At 35.6% G+C, this 27,892-nt stretch overlaps 2 protein-coding genes across 2 annotated transcripts; one reads left to right on the top strand and one right to left on the bottom strand.

Annotated features, from left to right (window-relative positions):
• Positions 1–456: 456 nt before the first annotated feature.
• LOC147760089 (uncharacterized) lies at positions 457–8,369 on the bottom strand. The gene is made up of 5 exons (XM_086995348.1): positions 7,913–8,369; positions 4,468–4,592; positions 2,907–4,089; positions 2,138–2,170; positions 457–1,832 (listed from the first exon to the last, which is right to left on the bottom strand). Exons 2-5 carry the CDS (start codon positions 4,582–4,584, stop codon positions 1,075–1,077), a joined length of 2,091 nt encoding a protein of 696 aa, XP_086851474.1. The 5' UTR covers positions 4,585–4,592; positions 7,913–8,369; the 3' UTR covers positions 457–1,074.
• Positions 8,370–8,945: 576 nt separating this feature from the next.
• Positions 8,946–18,963, top strand: LOC147760088 (uncharacterized). The gene is made up of 2 exons (XM_086995353.1): positions 8,946–10,623; positions 14,352–18,963. The coding sequence occupies exon 1, from the start codon at positions 9,143–9,145 to the stop codon at positions 10,373–10,375; it is 1,233 nt and encodes a 410-aa protein (XP_086851479.1). The 5' UTR covers positions 8,946–9,142; the 3' UTR covers positions 10,376–10,623; positions 14,352–18,963.
• Positions 18,964–27,892: the final 8,929 nt, after the last annotated feature.

The following is a 27,892-nucleotide window of genomic DNA, read 5'->3' as shown; positions in this document are numbered from 1 at the left end:
GTCCATGCCCTAGGAAGAGGTTGGTCTTAGACAGCATGAAAAAAAGTTGTCAGTTTTCCTAGGTTTATTACAATGAAATTGTTGATAATATATTAATGCAAGTTATTACATTCATTTGGCTGCCTTTGAAACTGTCTTTCATTAGTGATATGTCCATGTTAAATATACAGTATTCAGATACAATATGAAGTAAAAGATTAACTTGAATAGAACTTTTTTTTTCATTCTTGAATTTCCCAACCAAGTGCAGCTTTTACAAACTTGGGGTGACTATTTGAAACTGTTTGGTGCAGAGTCCCATTCACGGAATGTTCAGAATTTGTAATTTGTAGATAAAAAATACTGAAATCACTGTTACACATTGTATGTAATAACATCTTTTACGCAATGACTGCGCGAAGCACATGGTTGCTTCCCAAATGATTCAATCAATATGTGAAACGACAAAAACAAAACGATGCTATAATAGTTGATGGATGGATAATTATTAAAAATACTACATTGACATAACCTTCACTTTTTTGGCAAACAAGTTTTGCACTTCAAAACTTTTTAATAGACATGATAAAACTCTAGAATGAAATCTTAGACTTGGAAGTTTTTACAATAAGCAATATTATGTATAATCTGGTAAGTATTTTCAAAAATCTTACCTAATATCCAGACATTTTACTTTTACTTATATTTCAACATTTCAATTAAAAAATATACAAAGCTTGCAAATATACAGACACCAAGAAACAAGGCAGCAAAAGTTAAACTGTGAAATATTCAGACTACAGAAAAAAGTGCACAAAATAATGTTTTGGCCAATTTTGATGCACTGTTACATAATAGCATAATCACTCTTACCCTCTTGTATAATGCACTACGGGTAACATGAAAAACTGGCAACTGATTCAGTTCCATGAGATACAAAAGGCCCCGAAGAAATTTGATACTTTATAGGGAGAACAGTGTCATTCAGTTCTATTTAGAACTATAATTCAGCTAGTCAAAATTCTAATTTCAAGAGGGGAATACTAGTGTGATTTTTTTTAGAAATCAGGATCCCCCTGACCCCTTCTCCGCCCCCTAAATCCACCACTGGTAATTTATGGCTAACGCAATGAGGACGACAAAGAAGATGGCAAAGCGAACATCACGTACAAAGGAAAATATTAGTAATTCAAGCCTGTCAAATCTGCTGTCGAAATGCCGTTTGTTATCTTCGGCCGAGCTGCGTATTTCGCACACTATTGTATCTATCTCCTGTTTGCTAAAGTTGAATTCCTGTATCTTTTTCACTTCCTTTGGATCTGCACCAAGTGCTAGAACAGAAACACAGGCGATTTCCCAATTTGTGCAGAATTTCTCCATGTCTTGGATCCCAAATGTGGCGGAATGCTGTATATAGTTCCTGACATTCTTAAGCCGTTGGATGTGGTCGATGAAACCTTGTGTTGTTTGTGGAGAGGAAGGTAAAGTGGTATTTTCTTTGAGCGCTGACCATTTCAGGTTGGCTTTGTCTGGGTGAAGATTTCTTATCAATAACACCAGCAATGTAATGTCAAACGTTTCCACATCTGTATGACCAGAGGCAGGGTACAACAGATTCCACTGAGAAGCATATATGACTTTTGTTTTCTTGAGTTTCTCAAGTTCCCTTATCACGTCATGCTTACCAAAAAACTGAAGCACTGCATCTTTATCACTGATGTGCTCACCATTAGTGATGCTAGGCCTAACAACATCCTTGAGAAAGAAAGTTCTTATGACTTTTGTTCCAAGTTCAACAACGAGATAACTCAGCCTTGCAAACCTCTGTGACACATCTGGGGCATTCGCACCTACTAATAGAAACATATGATAATGATCAATGCTTTTTGAACAAGAATTTTATAGGGAAAGAGAGATAGAGTAGTATACTAGTGTGTGTGTGTGTGTTTGTGTAAAATATACGGCAACCACCACTGCATTATGGGAGAAATATGTAGTCAGTGAAATGTAGTCATATGAACAGGGGGTACATGCTAGTAACAATACGCTATTTCTTTATATTGAAGATTTGTAAGTTAAAAGATAAAAATAGAAGTAAAAATAAGAATAATGCTTGTACTTCTTAGCCTAAGCTAAGCACTACCAAATACAAAATTACCTGGATCACTTGCTTGTACTGCCTGTGCACTCACTGTAAGAATAAGAAGGATTACAAGAATATGCACATGATGAACCATAATTAGCAATTAATAATATACATGTAATTTAAGTATGAAGAAACTTATTAATAGATATGTGTTGTGAGCAAAAGGTAACCTGCTGTACATTTACCTTCTGCACCGCAGGTAAATTCTCAAAATACGACCAGGGCATAGTATTTATTTTTGTCATTAAATGTTTTCCAAATATGCTTGGGCATTTGTTTTTAAATTAGAAGTTAAAACAATTCTAGCCACGTGCATGGCTGGGTAATAAATCTAATATGGGACAGTTTATATGAAAAATGTTCGGTACATAGAATTGCAACAGTCTTACCCTCACACAGACGTTGATGCCCATGTAAAACTCATATTGTTGGAATGATTAAAATATAAATTGCATGATTTTGTAGGAGATATTTATATTGTTCTAACAAAGGCGATGGGCAAAATTTGCCAAGGGGAAAAATGCTGATATATCATTTTCGGGGATTATAAAAAATACCTTTGGGTATTTATCAAGTTACATTATTTTAAAATATATAAAGTTTGGTTTATTGGCAACAATTTGAAATATTAATTCTCTTCATGTAAATCTTAGTACATCACCCAATATGATTAGTTGCATTTACATCAGTTTAACACCGATTTCAATGACTACATTACCCCTAATTATATTCAGGAACAATGTCTGTTCACAGCAAAACTACCTAAAATTTTAATGCTTACCTGAAAACCAAACACGATACGGTGTCACATCGATTGGCATTTCAGTGCCCTCTACAGATCTACATATCTCATCGTTTTCTTGGACGTCTTCTGCTTTTATTGGAATATCTTTTCCTTTGTCTTTTAACCGAATGCAAAAGCCTAACTGCATCCTGGGACAGTACGTGTCCCGAAGAGTTGACAGTTCTTTTTCAACGGTTTCCCGTGCATTGGAGTATATGTCAGGTTTTGGTTTGTTTCCAGTAGCGTTTGTTATCATCATTCTCATGGCCCTTTCTTCAATGGCGAGATGGAGCACCGACTGTTCGTCTCCCAAACGGAAGGAGGCATGGTCAAACCCAACAACTGGAATGTTATGTTTATATTCCTGAGCTCTATACTTCCTAAGAAGACGGATGATCAGAAGATGAAACAACCCGGTAGGAAACAGAATGTGAGGGAATGCGATAAGCAAATATTTCTGTGGATCCGTCTCAGACAAGGCGTTATTTACACTGTTATTGGATACCAGCATACTGGGCACGACAAATCTTCTCTTTCCAGACCCGGGCAGAGGGTTTTCAACTGCTTGGGATATTTCTAACATCAAGTCGAAATGCAGCATAAGTTGAATGATTTCAGTCTTTTTTTCGGCCATTTTGATTTGTTTTAGATATTCATCAAATACCTCCTCATTGAGCACTCCTCTTTTCAGATCGTCTTTCAGGAGATCAAAGTGACTGCCTCCAGGTTGACTGCTGGCATTGGTCATGATGGCAGAAAACACATCTGCTAACCAAAGTGGATCTATTATGACGACATTTTCCAGTCCATCAACTTTGAAGTGTAGGATGTCGCCTTGACGGTGATGGTAAGGAATGAACTTTTCTTGTAATTCTTCATCAGGGAGTCCTACCCTTTTTGCCATTTCCCTCAGTTTTTCAATAGATATGATGGGGGTTTCTTCACTCTTCTCTGCCAAATTCATTTCCAATTTAATCCAATTCACTGAAAGATGTTGAACGGTAGCAATACTGTTGCTGCTATAACCGCACAAATCTTCGATCGCTTTTTTTATTTCAGCGAACTCCCCATCATCTTCGGCCAAGTTGCTTATGGCAAAATATCGGTAGACGTGGTCCTTGAGTACCTGCCTGTCGTCGAGACACTTCTTGAGTTTATCAAAAATCTTTTCAACGTCGCCCTATGAATAAAAACTAGTTAAGACATTTTTGTAGTTGTTGTTCATTACCATATAATAATGTTAAATTGTCAGTGTAAAGGAAAACATTTACCGGGGTGTGTGTATGTGTATGTGTGTATATGATATAGTCCACTTTGTTCAAGTTGAGAAATGGGGTATGTTGCAATGAACATATAAAATTAGGATGGAGTACAGGGGGCAAGGAACACCCTTTTCCCCCAACATTAAATCATGCCATCCACAAATAGTCACATAGTGAAAAGTTTCTAAATAATTAAGTCACTCGTCAGGAATCGTGATATGGTTGAAGGGATACAAATTATACATAGAATAAGTATGGTAGTAATTGAATAATTGTGATAAGAAAAGCGTTTTCACCTGTGCGCATAACATGTCCTTATGAGTTCCAATAATCAAGACGTATGGCATGGCATTTTTGTCTTCTTCCCTCAATTTTCCAATAGTGTGCATATGGATTGAGTTTAACCAAAACATAATAAACTCTGAAAAATGTATATAAAGCCTTGAGGTAATTGCAAAGATGAATATTAATCAGTGTTTTCTCCTCAGCATTGCTAAAAAATAGCGCCAATTAATATAATAATAATAATAATAATGTTTCTTATTGGGCGGCTTACAATGGATAATATAACTAAAATCCTTAAAATTACTACAATATTAAAATCTAAAACACTCATCGGAACCATTTAAAACTAGAGGATCAGAGAGGCGATACCGCCTCCAAATATTGTACCACCAGCTGGAGCAAGCGCATTCGTATAGACCCCCACATACACAAAGTAAGGGACACAGCCACCAGTTTTGTGCTTGACAAGCTGTAAAAATGCAATCAACAAGAATTTTCAGAATATGCAAAAAATATACATAACTTAAAATGGTACAATCAAAGTGAATTCATCATAAGGTAGGTCAAAGGTCAATTTCAAGGTCACAGTAAATTGCCAGTATATGACTTCTATTCAAGTTTAATAGTACCTATCTCTGCCAGTTTTGGAGATAAAAGGGAAGCAAAATTCGTAAAGTTCAGTTCATGGTGAAAAGTAGGCCAAAGGTCAATTTTAAGGTCACATTAAGATTGCCAGTATATGACTTCCTATTCAACTTCAATAGTAACTATGGACCTTTCTGCCAGTTTTGGAGATAAAAGGGAAGCAAAATTTGCAAAGTTCAGTTCATGGTGAAAAGTAGGCCAAAGGTCAATTTTAAGGTCACATTAAGATTGCCAGTATATGACTTCCTATTCAACTTCAATAGTAACTATGGACCTTTCTGCCAGTTTTGGAGATAAAAGGGAAGCAAAATTTGCAAAGTTCAGTTCATGGTGAAAAGTAGGTCAAAGGTCAATTTCAAGGTCACAGTAAGATTGCCAGTATATGACTTCCTATTCAACTTCAATAGTAACTATGGACCTATCTCTGCCAGTTTTGGAGATATAAGGGACTAAATGTTATAATTTTGTAGTTACCATAATGTGCCATAAATTTCCTACAGAAATAATTAATTAAAATAAAGAAAAGGTCATTTTGGTCAAAATTCTTGAAATAGGAGGTGTTCTGAAGTTCGAGATGTTCAAATTTGATGATATAATGTCATTTTTGACCATGAGTTGTCTGCTTTGCCAAGCCTTATGATTTATTTTTCTGGAGTTCAAAATTTATTATCCATTACCGTACTGCACATTTTGCTTTCACCACCAATGTACTTTTTGATACAGCGTAACTTTGGAGATAAAATGGAAGCAAAATTTGCAAAGTTCAGTTCATGGTGAAAAGTAGGTCAAAGGTCAATTTCAAGGTCACATTTAGATTGCCAGTGTATGACTTCCTATTCAAGTTCTATAGTAATTATGGACCTATCTCAGCCAGTTTTGGAGAAAAAAGGGAAGCAAAATTTGCAAAGTTCAGTTCATGGTGAAAAGTAGGTCAAATGTCAATTTCAAGGTCACAGTAAGATTGCCAGTATATGACTTCCTATTCAAGTTCAATAGTAACCATGGACATATCTCTGCCAGTTTTGAAGATAAAAGGGAAGCAAAATATGCAAAGTTCAGTTCATGGTGAAAAGAAGGTCAAAGGTCAATTTCAAGGTAACAGTAAATTGCCGGAATATGACTTCATATTTAACTTCAATAGTAACTATGGACCTATCTCTGCCAGGTTTGGAGTTAAAAGAGAAAGAAATTAGCAGAGTTCAGTTCATGGTGAAAAGTAGGTCAAAGGTCAATTTTAAGGTCACATTTAGATTGCCAGTATATGACTTCCTATTCAAGTTCAATAGTATCTATGGACCTATCTCTGCCAGTTTTGGAGATAAAAGGGAAGCAAAATTCATAAAGTTCAGTTCATGGTGAAAAGTAGGCCAAAGGTCAATTTTAAGGTCACATTTAGATTGCCAGTATATGACTTCCTATTCAACTTCAATAGTAACTATGGACCTATCTCTGCCAGTTTTGGAGATAAAAGGGAAGCAAAATTTGCAAAGTTCAATTCATGGTGAAAAGTAGGTCAAAGGTCAATTTCAAGGTCACAGTAAGATTGCCAGTATATGACTTCCTATTCAACTTCAATAGTAACTTTGGACCTATCTCTGCCAGTTTTGGAGATATAAGGGACTAAATGTTATAATTTTGGAGTTACCATAATGTGCCATAAATTTCCTACAGAAAAAAATTAATTAAAATAAAGAAAAGGTCATTTTGGTCAAAATTCTTGAAATGGGAGGTGCTCTGAAGTTCCAGAAGTTCAAATTTGATGAAATAATGTCATTTTTGACCACATGTTGTCTGCTTTGCCAAGCCTTATATATTTTTTTTTTTTGGAGTTCAAAATTTATTATCCATAACCGTACTGCACGTTTTGCTTTCACCACCAATATGTACTTTTTGATACAGCGTAACTCGAAAACCGTATGGAATACAAAAAAACGGAGACCACCTCCAGTGTTGGGCTTTACATGCTCTACAAAATGCAAAAAAGAATGGGTCTCTAGCGTTAACGGTTCCCAAATTAGAGACAGTTTTCAGTTTCGGTATCTTATGGCCGCTACACCCGTGAAAATGCACCGATTGACCCCAAATTCACGGAGATGAAAGATGACCTGAAGGGTAACAACTTCCAATAATATTATTGGTTAAGTCTGTGTGGTGTCTGAATAACAGGGCAAATAATTTTTTTTTCGTAAAAAAATTAATTTTTTTGAAAATTTTGGCCCATTTGACCTTGAAATAAAGGTCAAAGGTCAAATCCAAGGGCATATTTGAAATCTACACATATGACTTTTGGAAAGCCGTCTGTAGAAATTTTTCCCATAATTCCATCCGTAGGGTAGATAATTAGCATTTAATTTTGCCATTTTTAGACAAGGGTGCATTGCAATGAGTGCCACACCTAGACCCCAATACGGACAAAGCCCAAATTTTACGTGGAACGAGTTGAGATTATAGGTGACCTAAATCCAAGAGATGGGTACGGGGTCCTTACCGTCTAGGAGGAGAAGTGGTAACGGTAGCCGTCCGGCGGAGCCGCAGGAGCCGGCGGAGCCGGTGGAACGATCCGGACGGGACTAAAACCATGTGTACCGCCAGCGCTAATGCTGGTGGTACAATTAACACTACTAAAAACTCAATGTTATATATATATATATATATATATATATATATATATATATATATATTAAGAGCAATAGAGAGATTTAAAAATGTGGGTCTTTTAATAAAGAAATTACACACAGCTGACAGGCCATTTACATGAGGGCCCTGAGTAGCTTATACATGTAAAGATATATACATAAAGCTCAACAATACCTTTCAGTGTCTTCTCTCCCCTGTATACACGGATTTTATCATCGAGGTCCTGGTCAAGTCGGAATACCAACAAGTAGATGATCCGCTCTGAGAGGAATGTTTGGTGCGTGGTGTAGTAGACATCCTGTCCTGCAAAATCCCAAATTGTGACCTGTTTCTCTGGCTCCACATCTTCTCCTCGGGCAATTTTCTCAATTTTTTCCAATAGCTCCTTGTCAATATCATCTAGATGGTCCCTTTCTGCCACTGCGAAGAATACAATAAGCTATGGCCGAACTAACTGATTTTAGCATAATGCATATTGTTATGTATTGCAATGCGTGCATATTCATCTAAATCATCGTATTAATCCCGCAGTATATTGTATAAATATTGTATAAAAATAAATAAATTAGATTGCAAATGCATGTAATAAGTATAATTGGTATCAAGCGCCCGATTGAGTTTTCAGCTGATGTGCCTTCTTCAAAGGGGGGGGGGTTTGAGAGAGAGAGAGAGAGAGAGAGAGAGACTAGACCTTAATCTTTATAGACTTGCTTTCAATCTAATTTATTTCATTTGTCAGGGACTGTTCATACATCGACATATCGTCAACATTCTTATTCTACTCATGTTTTCTTCCCCAGAGGTATGAGGACTGTACAATAAACAGTGCAGTTAAAATAAAACTTTTTAGCATAAAAAAGTATCGTAATTATTCACAAAATTTGAATGTGTTTAGTGTCAATTAACTTTGTGAAACAGTTATCAAATAAATTAGAAGCTTTCGTCTGTTTCTGAAGGTTTAACGGCAATTTGCGAAAAAAAATTTTTTTCTTAAAAATGTATCCTCTCTGATGAATACAAGTGGGTAAGCTCAAAACATAACGGGGTGATAAACACTGAATGTTTTAACATTAATTAAAATCAATTAAAATTGTAAGGTATAGTCAATTTTAATGTAACATTATTAATACAGTTTGATGAAAATAAGAATGCAGGAACTCACATACTTAATCGACAAGCTAAGAACAACACTCGGAACGAGAACAAGATGGCGGCGGTGTAGAACTCAAGCTGGGGCCACGGTGATAAAATACTTAAATTATATATGATCGGTTGTAGTTGGACTGTGGCTGACTGTGTGAGGATGAATATAAAGTGAAATGACAGCGGAAAGGGGCAGGGTTCCCGGTACTGTGACGATAAAAGAGAATTTTTTGTGCGTTTAAAAATCGCGCCAATGAAACAATGAAACGGGGAAGACAAAGGACTTCCCATAGTTCATCATCCAGTACAGAAAACACACCGTTGGCCAAACTCCACATCAAAGAGAGCAATATGGATAAAAGCTCAAGAAAAAAAGAGGGTGACAAATATCTCATTACAGACAATACCGAAATCAGGGACATTATCAGTGATTGTTTGGCAAAGTTCGAAGATAAACTGGACGCCATTACAAAAACCTTCAAAGATTCTCTCAAACAAGTTGAGATTTCGGTTAAAAGTCTCGATGAAAATATGACCCAACTGGACGAGAAAGTAAGTGCTCTTGAAACTGAGAACAATGTGCTAAGAGAACAACTCAATATTAGCGAGCAGAGAGTACAAAGCCTACAAAGACAAGTCGACACGGATCACCAGATAATGATAAATCTACAAACGAGATCCATGAGAGATAACCTACTATTTCATAACATTCCCGAGACTGGACCGCAGGAAAACGTGGAGAATACACTGAGACAGGTGCTGATTCAACAGATGAAGATCCCCGCGGAAGAAACCGTGTCTTTTGATAGGGTTCATCGCATTGGATCGGTAACTAACGGACCCAAACCGCGGGCAATAATAGCAAAATGTACGACATTCCATGACAAAAGAACTGTTATGAAATATACCAAAAATCTGAAGGGCACCTACATAAGGATAACTGACCAGTATCCCAAGGAGGTGGAAGAAAGAAGAAGAACGCTCTATCCCGTCATGAAAGAATTAAGGGCAAAAAATATCAAACACAGGTTAGTGGGCGAAAAACTCTATATAAATAACTCCTTATATACCCCAGATGATCGCAAGCCCGATAACTGTTTAAAAAACCTACCAACACATAGGAAAAACCATCGACATGAAATAAAGTTCTCTGAAAAGAAAACTAAAGCAAAGGGTAACTCCTTTATGGGAATCTCTACAAGAGTGAATTCAGTCGAAGACGCACAATCTGCGCTTGCCTCCATAATAGCAGGCGGCCAAGTAAGCGGAGCCTCGCTTGTTTACGCCTACAGAATAAAAAGTGGCGGTGCCTGGACAGTATATTACAATGACAATAACGATGTAAGTGTAGCCAAAACACTGGCCAACCTCCTAGAAGCCAAGAGGGTAGAAAATAGATTGATTGTAGTGTCAAGGGTGGTTGGACAGCACTTAAATTCAGAGAGATTCAGTTATTATCAAGAGTCCGCAATTGACGCTCTCCAATTAGATTAGATCGTGTAGGCTAGGTTAGTTTGTTTGATAAGATGTATATATACATATATAGTCAAACGCCTGTGTGGGTGAGCTGCTTCTATGGTAAATATATGTACAGATTATCTGTGTCTCGGTTGTTTACTTGATAGTAATAATTGTATATAGTTTTGAGTTATTGATCATGTATTTTTATAATACAGGTATTCACGGGGCGTCTTGCTGATGTGGGCACCGGATGACCACACACTCTCGTTTCTCGAGATACGGTATGCTGTTATACATGTGGTACTACTAGCTAAGCTATTGACAATACATGCAAATATAAGATGTATTCAACAATGCTCAATTTTCATTGTCGGTTGGTATACGTACGCTCCGAATAGAAGGGGACATCGTACCTATTGGGAGTATTTGGCTACGATTATGTGCACATTGCTCAATATATATATTGCTTAATAGGCAATGACGGGGAACTAAACTCCTATTATTATGCGCTCATGTCACAAACGCAAAAAGGGCCCCTTGGCGTCCCAGCCGACATGTGTAAAATAGAACATACCGATATTTTACAGTTTGTAACAACAATACAATCACCGTGTCTGTGCACGTGACCGACGGCTAGTTGATGTATGCAAGCGTCGTGAGTGTTACCGCTGCTTTGTCTTTTCTAGGACTCGTAGTACGTCCTAGGTATTTTGTAGTGATGACTCGTGTATTGTGGATATGTGTGTGTGTGAACGTTTGTGTAAGTGTGTATGTCAAAATGGACAGTTTACAGCTCATGTTATTCTGTGTAAGTGAAAGGGAATACCTAGCAAGTGTAAGTGCGAGAGGTTCAAGGCGTACGCCCTTACCTCGGATAAGCTGTTGCACTACAGTATAAGATACCCAGACAGCCTCAGTGATCTGGCCCACGTCTGGCCCAGATCTGGCAACGTCTGGCAATGTCTGGCAAAAGGTATGGCTTGCCACATGTGGGCCAGATGTGGCAATGTCTGGGCCAGATCTGGCCCAGACATTGCCACATCTGGCCCAGTCCACATTTGCTCATATGGCCAGATGTCGGCCCAGATCTGGCAATATCTGGCAAATGTATGGCATGCCAGATGTGGGCCAGATATGGGCCAGATCATATTCAAATGGGCCAGATTAGGGCCAGACATGGACCACATATGGCCCAGATTGTTTTTTTTTTTATTATTTCACATTTGCTCATGTGGCCAGATCTGGCCCAGATCTGGCAATATCTGGCAAAGGTATGGCATGCCGGATGTGGGCCAGATTAGGGCCGGACATGGACCACATATGGCCCAGATTGTTTTTTTTTTTCTTTTTTTAATTATTTTTAATTATTCAATAAGATAACTATAAAAAAAGACATACAAGACTCAAGATTCAAGTATTTATTCTGTGCTAAAAGCCTAAACAAAATTATTACACATTATATAACCTTGCTGGCAACTAACATGCAACAAATTAAGGGCCACTCCTTGTCTTTTTGTACAAAACAATTTGTATGTTTGAAAAAAAAAAAAAAAAAAAAACCACACTGCAAAAAGGCAAATATACAGACACTTAACAGGAGGAAATGTCACTTACATACATGTAAAGAAAACAGTTATAACAACAATTTTTTTTTCAACACAAAGCTGCTCATCGAATCTGAATTAACACAAATTACAAAAATTGTAATTAATTATGCATGTACATGGGGGGGGGGGGATTTGAGGGGGAAATATTTTTGCACACCTCAACCTAAATAATATTATACATTGTCATTTTTAAACTAATTCAAACATATCATTAATAATAATAATCACTAATGAATATAGTTTTGTAATGAATAAATCTTGAATAATGAATGAAAAAACATTCTTTTTTAGATGATGGAGAGTTATAACAAAATTATAAATAACCATGCAGTAACTGTTTCAATTCAACTTGCATGCTGGCTACAGTACTGTACATACATGTAAATTCTGAAAAAAAAAAATATGTATACTCCAGCACAGATATAGATGTACAATTAAAAGAGAATTACATGTGCACAAAAACAAACCCCAGTATCAATGCTTTTGAATTAAATCACATCACGAATCAAATCACTCAATGAATTGAACCAGTTTGCAATGCTTGCGCTTTTTTCAAATCCATAACACTAAGAAATGATACACCCGCCTCCTTGACAAGCTTATAATTATTAAAGGAATCAACAATGGAACAAGTAACTCTACCAAGTTAACAAAAGTTCATTCAAATGTCAAGTCCAAACACAACATCCCTTCCTTTCTTGGAGAGAAACGGTCCTTTCAAAACATGTTAATTGACAGTTCAGTCTTTAAAATGTCTTTTCTAACATTTGCAGAATAGCATATGAACTCCAACTTTTATTCCTTAAACCACACTGAAAATTCTCAAAACTAATCAACTCATATCAAATCCCATGTCCTTTCACTACTACTGGTCTCTTCCTTTGCTTGCCTTTACGTCATATTCAAATGTTCCCTTCACTTTTAAAGGTTTCTCAGACGTGTACATGAATAATACTGTTTGTTTTCTGGTCCTCCACAAGAGCCACATTTATTTTTCTTGGATTTCAGCATTCTCCATGTATTTTCATCAATGATATTACAATATGCACCTGAATCTGGTAATACACTGAGATTAACACCTCCTCTATTTCCTCCATGTCTTCTGTGCATTGGTTCCCACACCAAATGTATATGCACTCCTGGATTTTCATGTTCAAAGCTGTCATTTACATGAATAATAGTTTCAGTTTTGCAGAGTTTTGCAAAGTGATCCAACGTTCCATGTTTTCTCAGTCAGGGAGTTTCTACTTCGTTTTTCATGTCTAAACTCGTAATGTTTAGACTGGCTTGGTTTGTCAAATGACTTCAGTTTCATCATACTCAGTTTCTGGTGTTCCAATTTCATTCAAAGCATTAACTGTCTTATGTATATTCATGTTTCTAACCTGTGTTTGGGAGAGTCCTGAAAATATCTTGTAAGTTGTACACCTGTCCCTGCTGAATACAACATAAGCGCGCGTCTCCTTTGTCATGTATTTTTAATTTTCTATCTTTGTTCATTATTCATGCCGTTCGTTGGTTTTGAAAAGATCAATCTTTTTCCGTCAGCGAAAAGTTTAAACTGTCTAGCCATCGCGTCGAGCGTGACCCAATGTCTCCGGACTTCTGTACGGTTCGAATTCCGTAATTTCACATTTTTTCTCCATTTTTTTCAAAGAAACTTGACTCACAGTTTTGCACTAGTGTTTATCCTCGTCGCCAGTGTTGATGCCTTCGAAATAAATCGCACCACGAATCAAATCACTCAACGAAATTGTTTCAGTTTGATACGCTTGTGCTTTTTTCATATCCATAACTCTAAGAAACGCTACATCCGGGTCCTTGACCGGCTTAGCATAAAAAGCGGAATCTTACAACAGCGGAACGAGTAGTCCAAAAAAGTTTTAGATCAGTGAATTCATTCAAATGTCAAGTCAAATTAAACAAATAGCACACTTAGGAGGGGACTTTGAAGAAAAAAGAGAGAGATAAATTAAATCAAAATTTATCAAATGACGTCAGTTCAATGCATTCAGCTCACTGGTCAATAAAAAATAAATAAATAGAAAATAAAAATTGAAAATGAAAGTACTATATCTGGCCCAAGTCTGGGCAGCATCTGGCAAAATGTGGCGTAAATGCCAGACTTTGCCAGACTTGGCCCAGATCTGGCAAGTGTCTGGCAAAATGTGGCATAAATGCCAGACTTTGCCAGACTTGGCCCAGATCTGGCAAGTGTCTGGCAAAATCTGGCCCAGATATTGCCAGACGTTGCCAGATCTGGGCCAGACGTGGGCCAGATTATTGAGGCTGTCTGGGTAGCCTACAATGACAAATTATGTTAATTTTACCTTTTTTCTTATACTCGTCCACTAGTAGAATTAATGTGTACTTATTGCATTATATTTTTATGTTGATGATAGGTGGAGCTATTTGGAAGAACGGTGCCAATCTGGTGGTGGTAAAAAGTTGTTTTGAGGTGAGAGCGATGAAAAGCAAAATAAGGGAAAAAGCTAACCTCGACATTTATTAGAGCCGTATATTCAAATGACAAGTTGTATTAAGATTGTTTCCGTTAACTGCCAGGGCCTTGGGGATAGACAAAAAAGGAAAGACATATTTTCTTATTTAAGGCAACAGAAATATGATATCCTATGCCTACAAGACACACATTTTACGTCTGAAATAGAATCAAGGGTTAGGTCTGAGTGGGGATATAAGGCCTATTTTAGCTCGTACAGGTCGAACTCGAGGGGTGTCGCTATACTTTTAAATAACACTGCCGATGTTAAAGTAATCAGTGAAAAAAAAGACGATGCGGGTAACTTTCTATTACAAAATTGTTTATTAGAAGATAGAAAAGTGACATTGATCAATATATATGGTCCAAATCTTGATTCTCCCGACTTCTATAAACAGATAGAATTGGGGCTACAGGATACCGATAATGAGTACTCTATTATCTGTGGTGATTTCAACTTGGTTCTAAATCCAGAAATAGATTATGATCAGACATATCGACATATAAACAACCCAAAAGCAAGAAAAAAAGTATTAGAACTTATTGAAATTTATGATTTAGTTGATGTGTATAGAGAACAACATGAATGTTATAAGAGATATACTTGGAGGAGAAAAAATCCCATTAAACAAGCGAGACTAGATTTTTTCCTTGTGACAGAAAACCTTGTAAGAAGTATTAAAAACTCATTTATCGAATCGAGTTATAGATCCGACCACTCCATTGTAGGGATTAATATTGAATTTAACCCATTTAGGAAAGGTAAAGGGTTATGGAAATTCAATAATTCTCTGCTTGATGATATAGAATATATAGACAATATAAAACAACTTATTAATAATATAAAAATCCAGTATGCACTTCCTGTCTATAACCTAAATAATATCTGCTCAATTCCGGACTCTGACATACAGTTTACCGTAAATGATCAACTTTTTCTTGAGACCCTACTTATGGAGATCAGGGGCAAATCCATTTCCGTTTCATCTTATAAGAAAAAATTAGTTGGCGACAGAGAAAAAAAATTGATAACAGAAATAAGTAATTTGGAGAGAAATTACAATCTAAACGCAAATAATATAGAGAGATTACAAGAGGAACTAAAATACATCAGGGAAAATAAAATAAGGGGTAGTATGATAAGATCCAGGACAAAGTGGCTGGAAGAGGGTGAAAAACCCACTGAATATTTTTTAAACCTAGAAAACCGAAATTTCACTTCAAAAATAATACCTAAGATAGTTAAAGATAACGGAGAAGAAATTACTACCCAAACATTAATTTTAAAAGAAATTAAATGCTACTACGAACAGATATTTGCAGAGTCTAATGAAGTGATTGATGTTGACTTAAGCACAATTTTACCGCACAATTATCCATTGAGGCTCACAGATGTTGAGTCAAGTGAACTAGAGGGTATAATTAGTCTAAATGAAGCCTCCCAAATTCTGAAAAAAAATGAAAAGTAATAAGAGTCCAGGCTCGGATGGGTTCACTGTCGAATTCTTTAAGGTATTCTGGTCACAGCTCGGCAATTTTGTTGTTAGATCCATAAACTGGGGTTACTCGACTGGTCAACTTTCAATTACACAGCGACAAAGTGTAATTACGTGTCTCCCTAAGGGTGAAAAGCCCAAGCAATACTTGAAAAACTGGAGACCGATCTCTTTGTTAAACGTTACCTATAAAATAGCCTCCGGAGTCATAGCATCCAGAGTCAAGAAATACCTGGGCAAACTTATTTCAGACGATCAATGCGGTTTTATATCCGGGAGATACATTGGGGAAAGTATCCGTACTGTATACGATATTATGCAATACACAGAAGATAACGATATTCCTGGAATGTTAGTGCTATTAGATTTCGAAAAGGCCTTTGACGCTGTGTCGTGGAAATTTATTGACAGGGTACTAGTTTTTTTTAACTTTGGTGAAAGTATTATCAAATGGATAAATACTTTTAATAAGGGTGCACAAGCAGCAATAAATCAAGGAGGCAATCTCTCAGAGTCCTTTTACATTAAAAGAGGCTGCAGGCAGGGAGACCCAATAGCCCCCTATTTGTTTATTTTATGTGCGGAAATACTCTCAATAATACTCAAGAATAACAATAATATAAAAAGTATCACTATTGATGACGCCCCCATTTTATTAACTCAATACGCAGACGATACGACAGTGATGCTTGATGGCTCAGAAAAGTCTTTATCCGAACTTATGATTGAATTAGATAAATTTTCAAAAATATCAGGGTTGAAAATAAACAAAGATAAAACCAAAATAGTATGGATAGGACGTATGAAGTTCAGTAATTTAAAATTTTTGCCACATATGCATCTTGATTGGGGAAAGCACCAGTTTAATCTTTTAGGAATTGAATTTCATGTTAATCTATTTCAAATCCCCAAACTTAATTTTGATAAGAAATTAGTAAAAATTAAGTCTATTCTTAATGGATGGAACAGAAGAATGATCACCCCCATCGGCAAGTGTATAATTATAAAATCCTTAATAATTTCCCAATTAAATCATTTGTTTATATCCTTACCGAATCCTAGTCAAAGGTTTATCAATGACCTTCAGAGTGACCTCTTCCACTTTTTGTGGAACTCAAAGATCGATAAAGTTAAGCGGGATATAATTATTAAAAATTACGATGAAGGTGGTATCAAAATGATACACTTGCCTTCACTGATATCATCACTAAAATTAACATGGATTAGACGTATTTATACAAAAAGGAAAAAATGGCAAATTATCGTAGCTAAATATCTAAATTTCGAACTTTTGTCAGTGGGTGGTAATGAGTATTTGAATAAATGTCTAAAAGTTTGCCAAAACCGGTTCTAGGGGGATGTGTTACTTGCATGGAAAGAACTCAGGGTTAAGGAAGACAAGTTAAGGGGGAAAAACAAGCCCGTGTTGGACACCCCTGTCTGGTATAATGAAGCCCTAAGAGTAGACAGTAAGGTAATATACTATAAGCACTGGTTTAATAAAGGTATATCTGCAATAAGGGACTTTATAAAAGACACTAAAACAATTACCTTTTTCTCACAAGAAGAAATAAATAAGCGATATGGTATTCAGACCAACTTCCTAGAATATCAAGGGGTGGTAAGCATTATTAAGCGATACTTGAAATTGCATGATATAAACGAATCTGAAGTAATGCTCCCTAAACTCCCAGAATATTTAAGTATCTTCTTTAAAAGTAAGAAGGGCTGCCAAGATTTTTATAAAATACTTAGTAAGAATGCTTCTATTTCAAAGGGCAAAATTAATTGGAATAAATTGTTTAATATTAATGACAAAGAGTGGTCTCTAATAAATAAACTGCCTTTCAACCTTCCTATCAGTCCTAAATTTAAATGGTTCCAGTATAAAATAAATCAACATATATTACCGACAAATAGTTATCTTGCAAAAACTGGTTTGGTTAACACCCCCCTTTGCAAAAGGTGCGAGAAAGAGACGGAGACAATTATTCATGTACTATGGGATTGTTCTGTAACTGAGACCTTTTTAAATGTAATCAAAGACAAGCTGAATATGACTTTAGAGAAAATAACATTTATATTTGGAATTCTTGACAAAAAAGAAAATAACAAAGATGCGTATAATGTCCTAAATATGTTAATCAAATACTATATCTACAGCTTTAGGTGCAGAAACAAACAATTATTACTTATTTCTTTCGTCGAATTTGCTAAAAAATATCTGGACTCAGTACAGAATTTGGGCCACCTTAAGGCCATGTACGTATGCTTGCACAATTTAATACTTAGACTTACATAGAATGATACAATACGTGTCGAGGGTATGACAACCTCTTACTGTTTGGAGTCATAGCTAATTGTGCATGTCTAATATCTTTGCGTACCTAAGTTCACATCTCGATAGTCCGTACTGTAAGTCTTTTGTGTTGCACCAGATTGTTCATGGATACTTGTTATACGTTAGTTTGTAATGTGTAGCAACTTGTTATGTGTACCTGAGTTCACAGCTAAGTGGAGACTACTGTACGCTTATTTGTTCTGTATGATCATGTAAGTGAGTAATGCTTTCTGTTATTCCCGACAATAGGCATATTAACATATATTGTGACTGTGGTATAAATGGCACGTAGTAATATGTAGAATCCGGTGCGACTCATATATGATAATAAGCTGGTTTGTTTGTTTATATGTAACGATGTTAATCAGTTTGTGTTTTGTGTTACGCTAGTAATATGTAGAATCCGGTGTGACTTGTATATGATAAAAGCTGGTTTGTTTGTTTATATGTTACGTTATATGTTAATCGTGTCATGTGTAGTAACTTGTTATGTGTACTTGGGTTCACAGCTAAGTGGAGACTATTGTACGCTTATTTGTTCTGTATGATCATGTAAGTGAGTGATGCTTTCTGTTATGAAAATCGGCATAATAACATATATTGTGACTGTGGTATAAATGGCACGTAGTAACATGTAGAATCCGGTGCGACTCATATATGATAATAAGCTGGTTTGTTTGTTTGTTTATTTGTAACGATGTTAATCAGTTTGTGTTATGTGTACTGTTACTTTGTGCAACGTATTCTGTCACTCCCTTGTGCTGTTAATGTCCAATGAGACTACTGTATGTTAGTTTGTGTCTGTTGCATATATGTTGTAATATGTGTTTAGTGTGAAAATGTATGTTTTGTTTTGTGATGTCAATAAAAAAAAAAAAAAAAAAAAAAAAAAAAAAAAAAAAAAAAGAACAACACTCGCAGATTCTGAGCAAAAGACGGAATCTTGTTTTACTACATGTGCACTACTTACCTGCTTCTCTGTCAGGAGAGGCAGGTGATTCCCTGTCATCAGGGGGAGCGGCTGTAGAATAAAGAGAAGAAGAATATCAAACCCCATTCCAGCAGAAAATGACTCAATCTTAACGTAAACAAAAACGTGGCTAAGATAAAGGAATTTCTTTACAAAATTTTAACATATAACTTTGGGATATTGTATAAATATTGTATAAAAATAAATAAATTACATCGAAAATGCGTCTAATAAGATCAAGTATAATTGGTATCAAGTGCCCAGTCTTCAAGGCACATAAGGTATAATGGCCAACGAAAAACACATAGAAGGTGGAATCCCTTGGCAAAAAGAAAAATAATCCTCAGTCATATAAAGAAGACTTATTTTACAGAAAATTAAATTGTCGTGTTTGTACCCAGATAAAACAAGACAGCAAATCTGTCAAATGTAGACTTGCCCTTCAAGAAATCGACAGAAAATAGCTCTTTTTCAATTTTGAATGGGCACTGTAGAAAATATATAACAGCTAAAGCTCTCAAATTAAGCACATATGTGTGATATCATGTGAAGAATAAGTTTTGTAAATTTCAATCCAAGCAGTCGAGTACATTTTGAGACAGAACGCTTTAAATGTGCAGCAAACCGTAAAGCTAATCCCTTCAAGATCTTGACGAAAACCGGAAGTGCGTCATGACGTCACTTGCTTGTACTTGGAAAGCTGCTGGGTGATTTTCCGATGAGAAATATTTCGTGGCTTATACAAATGTTCGGAAAATGACCATGCAGATAAAAGAAAATTTACTAATCAAAATTGAAACTGCGTAATTACATAGAAAAACATAATGCATTCCTGACCTCGACTTCTCAGTGTAAACAAAGTGTACTGAACGCATCGCAAGCAAGCACGTCATTGCCTCATTTGATACTTTGTATCAGACACTTCATTTTACTTGACAACACAGTGTTTACGATGGGCATGACAGGAAAAACGGTGCAAAAAACACGCACTTCCAGTTTTCGTCGATTTCTTGAAGGCATGGATTTCTTGAAGGGCGAGTCTACAGACAAAATAAATAAATAAATAAATAAAGATGCAAAAAATAGGTTAATTTCTCATTTTGATAAAAAAATAAATAATACTTGTAATAGCACGGTCAATCGACACTGAATTTAAGTCATGCACAACAGGTAACATGGTCAATAACAGGAGCGGATCCAAATGTATTTTCTGACAGTATTTTAAAATATCTTTGTTAATCCACCCTCCATTTTAGATGGTCTTCCAACAAAAACAAGGCAGCAAAGCTGTCAAATGTACAGACAAAAAACAGGAAATAACTATGTACAAAATAGGCTACTGTCAATTCTGATGCAAAAGTACATTATGTTAAACTGCAAATTCAACATCAAATTTTAATTATGCTCAACAGGTAATACCAATGTAAGTAAAATGTGTAACAAGTTCACACTTTGAAAATGTATAACTTCCAGAAAAAGAAGCCAATTAGACTGCTTTTCCAACTCAGGCTGCATTTTAGTCCTGTATTTCTTTTTTTAAAGTTTGGCAATCATAAGTAACATGGTTTTCCCATAATGGTCATCATGGCAGCAGCACCCAAAATTGTGTTTTCTTCTATTCTGATGCCATATTACATAATGGTTAACAGCATAATGACCGTCAATTTTTAATTATAAAATATACGTATCAAGAATTTTCAGAAAATGTGACTAGCATGGGTCTTCAAGCCCGTGGAACTTCAAAGTCACACCTTGAAAATGCCAATATGTGAAAAATTAAATTTTCACAAAAAAAAAAAAAAAAACGTTTAACTGGCAGTAAGAATTACCAAACAGACTGCATTGCCTACTGAAGCTGTATTTTAGTCCAATGTTTCTTGCCTGTAAGTTTGAGAACAGTAAGTGACATGGTTTTTCTTAAATGGTCATCATGGGAGCAATGCCCAAAATAGTTTTTTTTTTCAAATTTTGATGCAATATTACATAATGTTTAACAGCATAATGACCATCAATTTTAATAATAAAATATTAGTATTATGGATATTCAGAAAATAAGACTAGCAAAGGTCTTCAGGCCCATGGAACTTCAAAGTCACAACTTGAAAATGCCAAAATGTATACAAGACAGCAATGTTCTGAAATGTTTTTTTTTCCCAGTTTTAACAATTTCTAACATAAAACAAAATTAACAGTTTACTACCGTTTTTATATGATCAACTGAGAAAATTGATGAGATGGGAAAAATATTAATAGAGCAGTGTTAAATGTCCAATTTCTTCCATTCTGAGATTCTGTACATAGTGAATGATTGAATCTGACAAACTGCAATGATATGTGTTTATTTCCATTTTTGACACTTTATTACACAATACACGATAACAAGTTTACCATCATTTTTACAAAATCAACTAACAATGTTGTAAAGATGCAGGAAATGTCAAACAAAAACTTTTACGTATCTTATTAGTAAAACTAGAGGATCAGAGAGGCGATACCGCCTCCGGATATTGTACCACCAGCTGGAGTAAGCGCATTCGTATGGACCCCCCCGCCCCCCTCCTAAAAGGGACACCATCACCAGTCTGGTGTTTGACAAGCTCTATAAGATGCAATCAACAAGAGTTCTCAAAATATGCAAAAAAATATGACTAAAAATGATACAATCAAGCAGATTTTTGAATTGACTTGCATTTTCATACCCTTGATCACTCCTGTATTCTCTAGACAAAAGGCCTATTGGTTTTCCTTGAAATACGTTGTCAATGGTGCATATATGCTGACAAAAGATAAAACCTAGGGGAAACAATGGGGACATCTCTGCTAGATTTAAAGATATGAGAGGCAAGAAAATATGCAAAGCTCAGTTCATGGTGAAAAAGTAGATCAAAGGTCAATTTCAATATCATAGTATATGAATTTCTATTCAAGTTCAATAGCAACCATGAGCATTTCTTTGCCAATTTTGCAGATTTAAAGGCCAGAAAACATGCAAAAAGCAGTTCATCATAAAAAGTAGGTCAAAGGTCAATTTCAAGGTCACAGATTGCTAGTGTACTTCCTATTCAAGTTCAATAGTAACTATGGACCTATCTCTGTCAGTTTTGAAGATAAAGGTGAACGAAAATTTGCTAAGTTCAGTTCATAGTAAAAAGACGGTCAAAGGTCAATTTTAAGGTCACAGTAAATTGCCAGTATATGACTTCCTATTTAAGTTCAATAGTAACTATGGACCTATCTCTGCCAGTTTTGGAGATAAAAGGGAAAGAAAATCTGCAAAGTTCAATTCATGATGAAAAGTAGGTCAAAGGTCAATTTCAAGGTCCCACTTAGATTGCCAGTATATGACTTCCTATTCAAGTTCAATGGTAACTATGGACCTATCTCTGCCAGTTTTGGAGATAAAAGGGAACAAATATTTTCAAAGTTCAGTTCATGGTGAAAAGTAGGTTAAAGGTCAATTTTAAGGTCAAAATAAATTGCCTCTAATGACTTTCTATTCAAATTCAATAGTAACTATGGGCGTATCTTTGCCAGTTTTGGAGATAAAAGGGAACAAAAATTTGCAAAGTTCAGTTCATGGTAAAAAGTAGGTCAAAGGTCAAATTTAAGGTCATAGTAAATTGTCAGTATATGACTTCCTATTCAAGTTCAATAGTGACTATGGACCTATCTCTGTCAGTTTTGGGGATTAAAGGGAACGAAAATTGGCAAAGTTCAATTCATGGTGAAAAGTAGGTCAAAGGTCAATTTTAAGGTCACTGTTAAATTGCCAGTATGTGACTTCCTATTCAAGTTCAATAGTAACTATTGACCTATCTCTGCCAGTTTTGGAGATAAAAGGGAACAATAATTTGCAAAGTTCAGTTCATGGTGAAAAGTAGGTCAAAGGTCAATTTCAAGCTCACATCTAGATTGCAAGTAAATGACTTCCTATTCAACTTAAATAATGACTATTGACCTATCTCGGCCAGTTTTGGAGATATAAGGGACTAAATGTTACAATTCTGAGTTACAATAATGTGCCACCACAAAGTACTTTTTAATACAGCATAACATGAAAACCGTTTGGAATACAAAAAAACGGAGACCACTTCCAGTGTTGGGCTTTACATGCTCTACAAAATGCAAAAAAGAATGGGTCTCTAGCATTAACGGTTCCCGAATTAGAGACAGTTTTCAGTTTTGGCATCTTATGGCCGCTACTCCCAAGAAAATGCACCGATTGACCCCAAATTCATGGAGATGAAAGATGACCTGAAGGGTAACACTTTCCAATAATATTATTGGTTAAGTCTGTGTGGTGTCTGAATAACAGGGCAAATAATATTTTTTTTCTTAAAAAATTTCATTTTTTTTTAAATTTTGGCCCGTTTGACCTTGAAATAAAGGTCAAAGGTCAAATCCAAGGGCATATTTGAAATCTACACATATGACTTTTGGAAAGCTGTCTGTAGAAAATTTTCCCATAATTCCTTCCGTAGGGTAGATAATTGGCATTGAATTTTCAAAAATTTTGACAAGGGTGCATTTCAAGGAGCGTCACGCCCAGGTCAATGCAGCGACTGAGACAAAAAAACCTGGGGGTTCAAGTTGAGGTTATATGTGACCTAAATCCAAGAGATGGGGACAGGGGTCCTTGCGGTCTAGGAGGAGAAGCGGTAACGGTGACTTGTATCCGGCGCCAGTACGCGGAGCCGGCGGAGCCAACGGAGCCGGCGGAGCCGGACGAGACGGGTCGGGACTAAAACCATGAGTACCGCCAGCGTACACGCTGGTGGTACTAATAATAAGACTGTTAACATGCCTAAGAATTGAATCTGAGGAAATATGAAAAAACAGCTTCTAAAATAATGGCCCAATTATGCTGATTTTCGAACTCAACCTGCGTTTTAGTAAGATTGACCACTCCTGTGAGTTTAATGACAATTGGCCTATCTGTTTTTCTTATATTGTGTTTACAGTGTTGCATATATGCTGAAAAATGAAAAAAACAAGGCAGCAAAGCTGTCAAATGTACAGACAAAATAACAGAAAAAAGGATGCAAAAGAGGTTATTTTGCCAATTTTGATGCAATAATAAACAAGCCCGTGGAACTTCAAAGTCACACTTTGAAAATGCCAATATGTGAAACCGTTTAACTGGCAGTAAGAATTACCAAACAGACTGCATTGCCTACTGAAGCTGTATTTTAGTCCCATGTTTCTTTCCTGTAAGTTTGAGAACAGTAAGTGACATGGTTTTTCTTAAATGGTCATCATGGGAGCAGTGCCCAAAATAGTTTTTTTTTTTAATTTTGATGCAATATTACATAATGTTTAACAGCATAATGACCATCAATTTTAATAATAAAATATTAGCATCATGGATATTCAGAAAATGTGACTAGCAAAGGTCTTCAGGCCCATGGAACTTCAAAGTCACAACTTGAAAATGCCAAAATGTAAACAAAGACAGCACTGTTCTGAAATGTTTTTTTTTCTTTTTTTTCATTTTTAACAATTTTTTAACATAAAACAAAATAAACAGTTTACTGCAATTTTTATATGATCAACTAAGAAAATTGATGAGATGGGAAAAATATCAATAGCATAGAGTTAAATGTCCAATTTCCTCCATTCTGAGATTCTGAACATAGTGAATGATTGAATCTCACAAACTGCAATGATATGAGTTTATTTCCATTTTTGACACTTTATTACACAATACACGATAACAAGTTTACCATCATTTTTACATAATCAACTAATAATGTTGTAAAGATGCAGGAAATGTCAACCAAACACTTTTACATGTCTTATTAGTTAAATAATGAGACTGTTAACATGCCTAAGAATTGAATCTGAGGAAATGTGAAACAAGACAGCACTGTTCTGACATGGGTTTATTTCCATTTTTAACACTTTTTTAACATAAAACAAAATAAACAGTTTACTGCAATTTTTATATGATCAACTAAGAAAATTGATGAGATGGGAAAAATATCAATAGAATAGTGTTAAATGTCCAATTTCCTCCATTCTGAGATTCTGAACATAGTTAATGATTGAATCTGACAAACTGCAATGATATGAGTTTATTTCCATTTTTGACACTTTATTACACAATACACGATAACAAGTTTACCATCATTTTTACATAATCAACTTACAATGTTGTAAAGATGCAGGAAATGTCAAACAAACACTTTTATGTATCTTATTAGAAAAACAATAAGACTGTTAACATGCCTAAGAATTTAATCTGAGGAAATGTGAAAAAACAGCATAACTTCTAAAATAATGGCCCGATTATGCTGATTTTCGAACTCAACCTGCGTTTTAGTAAGATTGACCACTCCTGTGAGTTTAATGACAATTGGCCTATCTGTTTTTCTTATATTGTGTTTACAGTGTTGCATATATGCTGAAAAATGAAAAAACAGCATAACTACTAAAATAGTGGCCCGATCATGCCGATTTTCGAACTTGACCTGCGTTTTAGTAAGATAGATTACTCCTGTGAGTTTTATGACAACAGGCCTATCGGTTTTCCTTGGAATGTGTTTACAGTGTTGCATATATGCTGAAAAGTGAAAAAAAAGCATAACTTCTACAATAATGGCCCGATCATGCTGATTTTCGAACTTGACCTGCATTTTAAGAATATTCATCAGCTCTGTAAATATAAAGCCCAAAAGTAAAACTGCCTTCCACTTATCGTGTTTACAATGAAAGTGCACGGCACCGGCGATGGCGATGACGGCTACGACAGACGCAGGTGATGGCAATATGTACAGACACATCTATATATATATTTACTGTACTGTTTGAGAACAGTAAGTGACATGGTTTTTCTTAAATGGTCATCATGGGAGCAGTGCCCAAAATAGGTTTTTTTCAAATTTTGATGCAATATTACATAATGTTTAACAGCATAATGACCGTCAATTTTTAATAATAAAATATTAGTATCATGGATATTCAGAAAATGTGACTAGCAAAGGTCTTCAGGCCCATGGAACCTCTAAGTCACAACTTGAAAATGCCAAAATGTAAACAAGACAGCACTGTTCTGAATTTTTTTTTTTTTCCATTTTTAACAATTTTTAACATAAAACAAAATTAACAGTTTACTGCCATTTTTATATGATCAACTAAGAAAATTGATGAGATGGGAAAAATATCAATAAAGCAGTGTTAAATGTCCAATTTCTTCCATTCTGAGATTCTGAACATAGTGAATGATTGAATCTGAGAAACTGCAATGATATGAGTTTATTTCCATTTTTGACACTTTATTACACAATACACGATAACAAGTTTACCATCATTTTTACAAAATCAACTAACAATGTTGTAAAGATGCAGGAAATGTCAAACAAAAACTTTTACGTATCTTATTAGTTTAATAATGAGACTGTTAACATGCCTAAGAATTGAATCTGAGGAAATGTGAAAAATATGCTGAAAAGTGAAAAAACAGCATAACTTCTACAATAATGGCCCGATCATGCTGATTTTCGAACTCGACCTGCGTTTTATGAATATTCATCAGCTCTGTAAATATAAAGCCAAAAAGTAAAACTGCCTTCCACTTATCGTGTTTACAAGGAAAGTGCACGGCATCGCCATCGGCATCGGCATCGGCATCGGCGACGACAGACGCAGGTGATGGCAATATGTACAGACACATCTGTGTCTGTACATAAAAAGCATAACTCCCCTAAAAATGGCCCGATCATGCTGATTTTTCGAACTTGACCTGTTTTAGTATGATTGATTACTCCTGTGAGTTTCATGACAACAGGCCTAACGGTTTTCCTTAAAATGTGTTTACAGTGTTGCATATATGCTGAAAAGTGAAAAAATAGCATAACTTCTACAACAATGGCCCGATCATGCTGATTTTCGAACTTGACCTGCGTTTTATGAATATTCATCAGCTCTGTAAATATAAAGCCAAAAAGTAAAACTGCCCTCCACTTATCGTGTTTACAAGGAAAGTGCACGGCGACGGCATCGGCATCGGCATCAGCATCGGCGACGGCGACGACAGACGCAGGTGATGGCAATATGTACAGACACATCTGTGTCTGTACATAAAAAGTAAAACTGCCTTCTACTTATCGTGTTTACAATGAAAGTGCACGGCGCCAGCGACGGCGATGACGGGGACAACAGACGCAGGTGATGGCAATATGTACAGACACATCTATATATATTTACTGTACTGTTTGAGAACAGTAAGTGACATGGTTTTTCTTAAATGGTCATCATGGGAGCAGTGCCCAAAATAGGTTTTTTCAAATTTTGATGCAATATTACATAATGTTTAACAGTATGATGACCATCAATTTTTAATAATAAAATATTAGTATCATGGATATTCAGAAAATGTGACTAGCAAAGGTCTTCAGGCCCATGGAATTTCAAAGTCACAACTTGAAATGCCAAAATGTAAACAAGACAGCACTGTTCTGAAATGTTTTTTTTTTTCAGTTTTTAACAATTTTTAACATATAACAAAATTAACAGTTTACTGCCATTTTTATATGATCAACTAAGAAAATTGATGAGATGGGAAAAATATCAACAGAGCAGTGTTAAATGTCCAATTTCTTCCATTATGAGATTCTGAACATAGTGGATGATTAAAT

The sequence above is a fragment of the Lingula anatina genome, chromosome 9, assembly GCF_051362555.1.
Source record: "Lingula anatina isolate TDL-2025a chromosome 9, LinAna3.0, whole genome shotgun sequence".
Taxonomy (NCBI): Eukaryota; Metazoa; Brachiopoda; class Lingulata; order Lingulida; family Lingulidae; genus Lingula; species Lingula anatina.
Note: the sequence above shows the minus strand (reverse complement) of the source record. Positions and strands in the feature narration are given on the sequence as shown.

What these genes read in the sequence shown, in the direction of transcription:
- LOC147760089 (XM_086995348.1), bottom strand. Translation starts at nt 4,584, where the DNA reads ATGTTTTGGTTAAACTCAATCCATATGCACACTATTGGAAAATTGAGG. An exon ending in AGGACATGTTATGCGCACAG is followed by an intron (nt 4,090 to 4,467) that starts GTGAAAACGCTT and finishes TTTTATTCATAG; the next exon opens with GGCGACGTTGAAAAGATTTT. An exon ending in AGTACAAGCAAGTGATCCAG is followed by an intron (nt 1,833 to 2,137) that starts GTAATTTTGTAT and finishes TGTTTCTATTAG; the next exon opens with TAGGTGCGAATGCCCCAGAT.
- LOC147760088 (XM_086995353.1), top strand. Translation starts at nt 9,143, where the DNA reads ATGAAACGGGGAAGACAAAGGACTTCCCATAGTTCATCATCCAGTACA.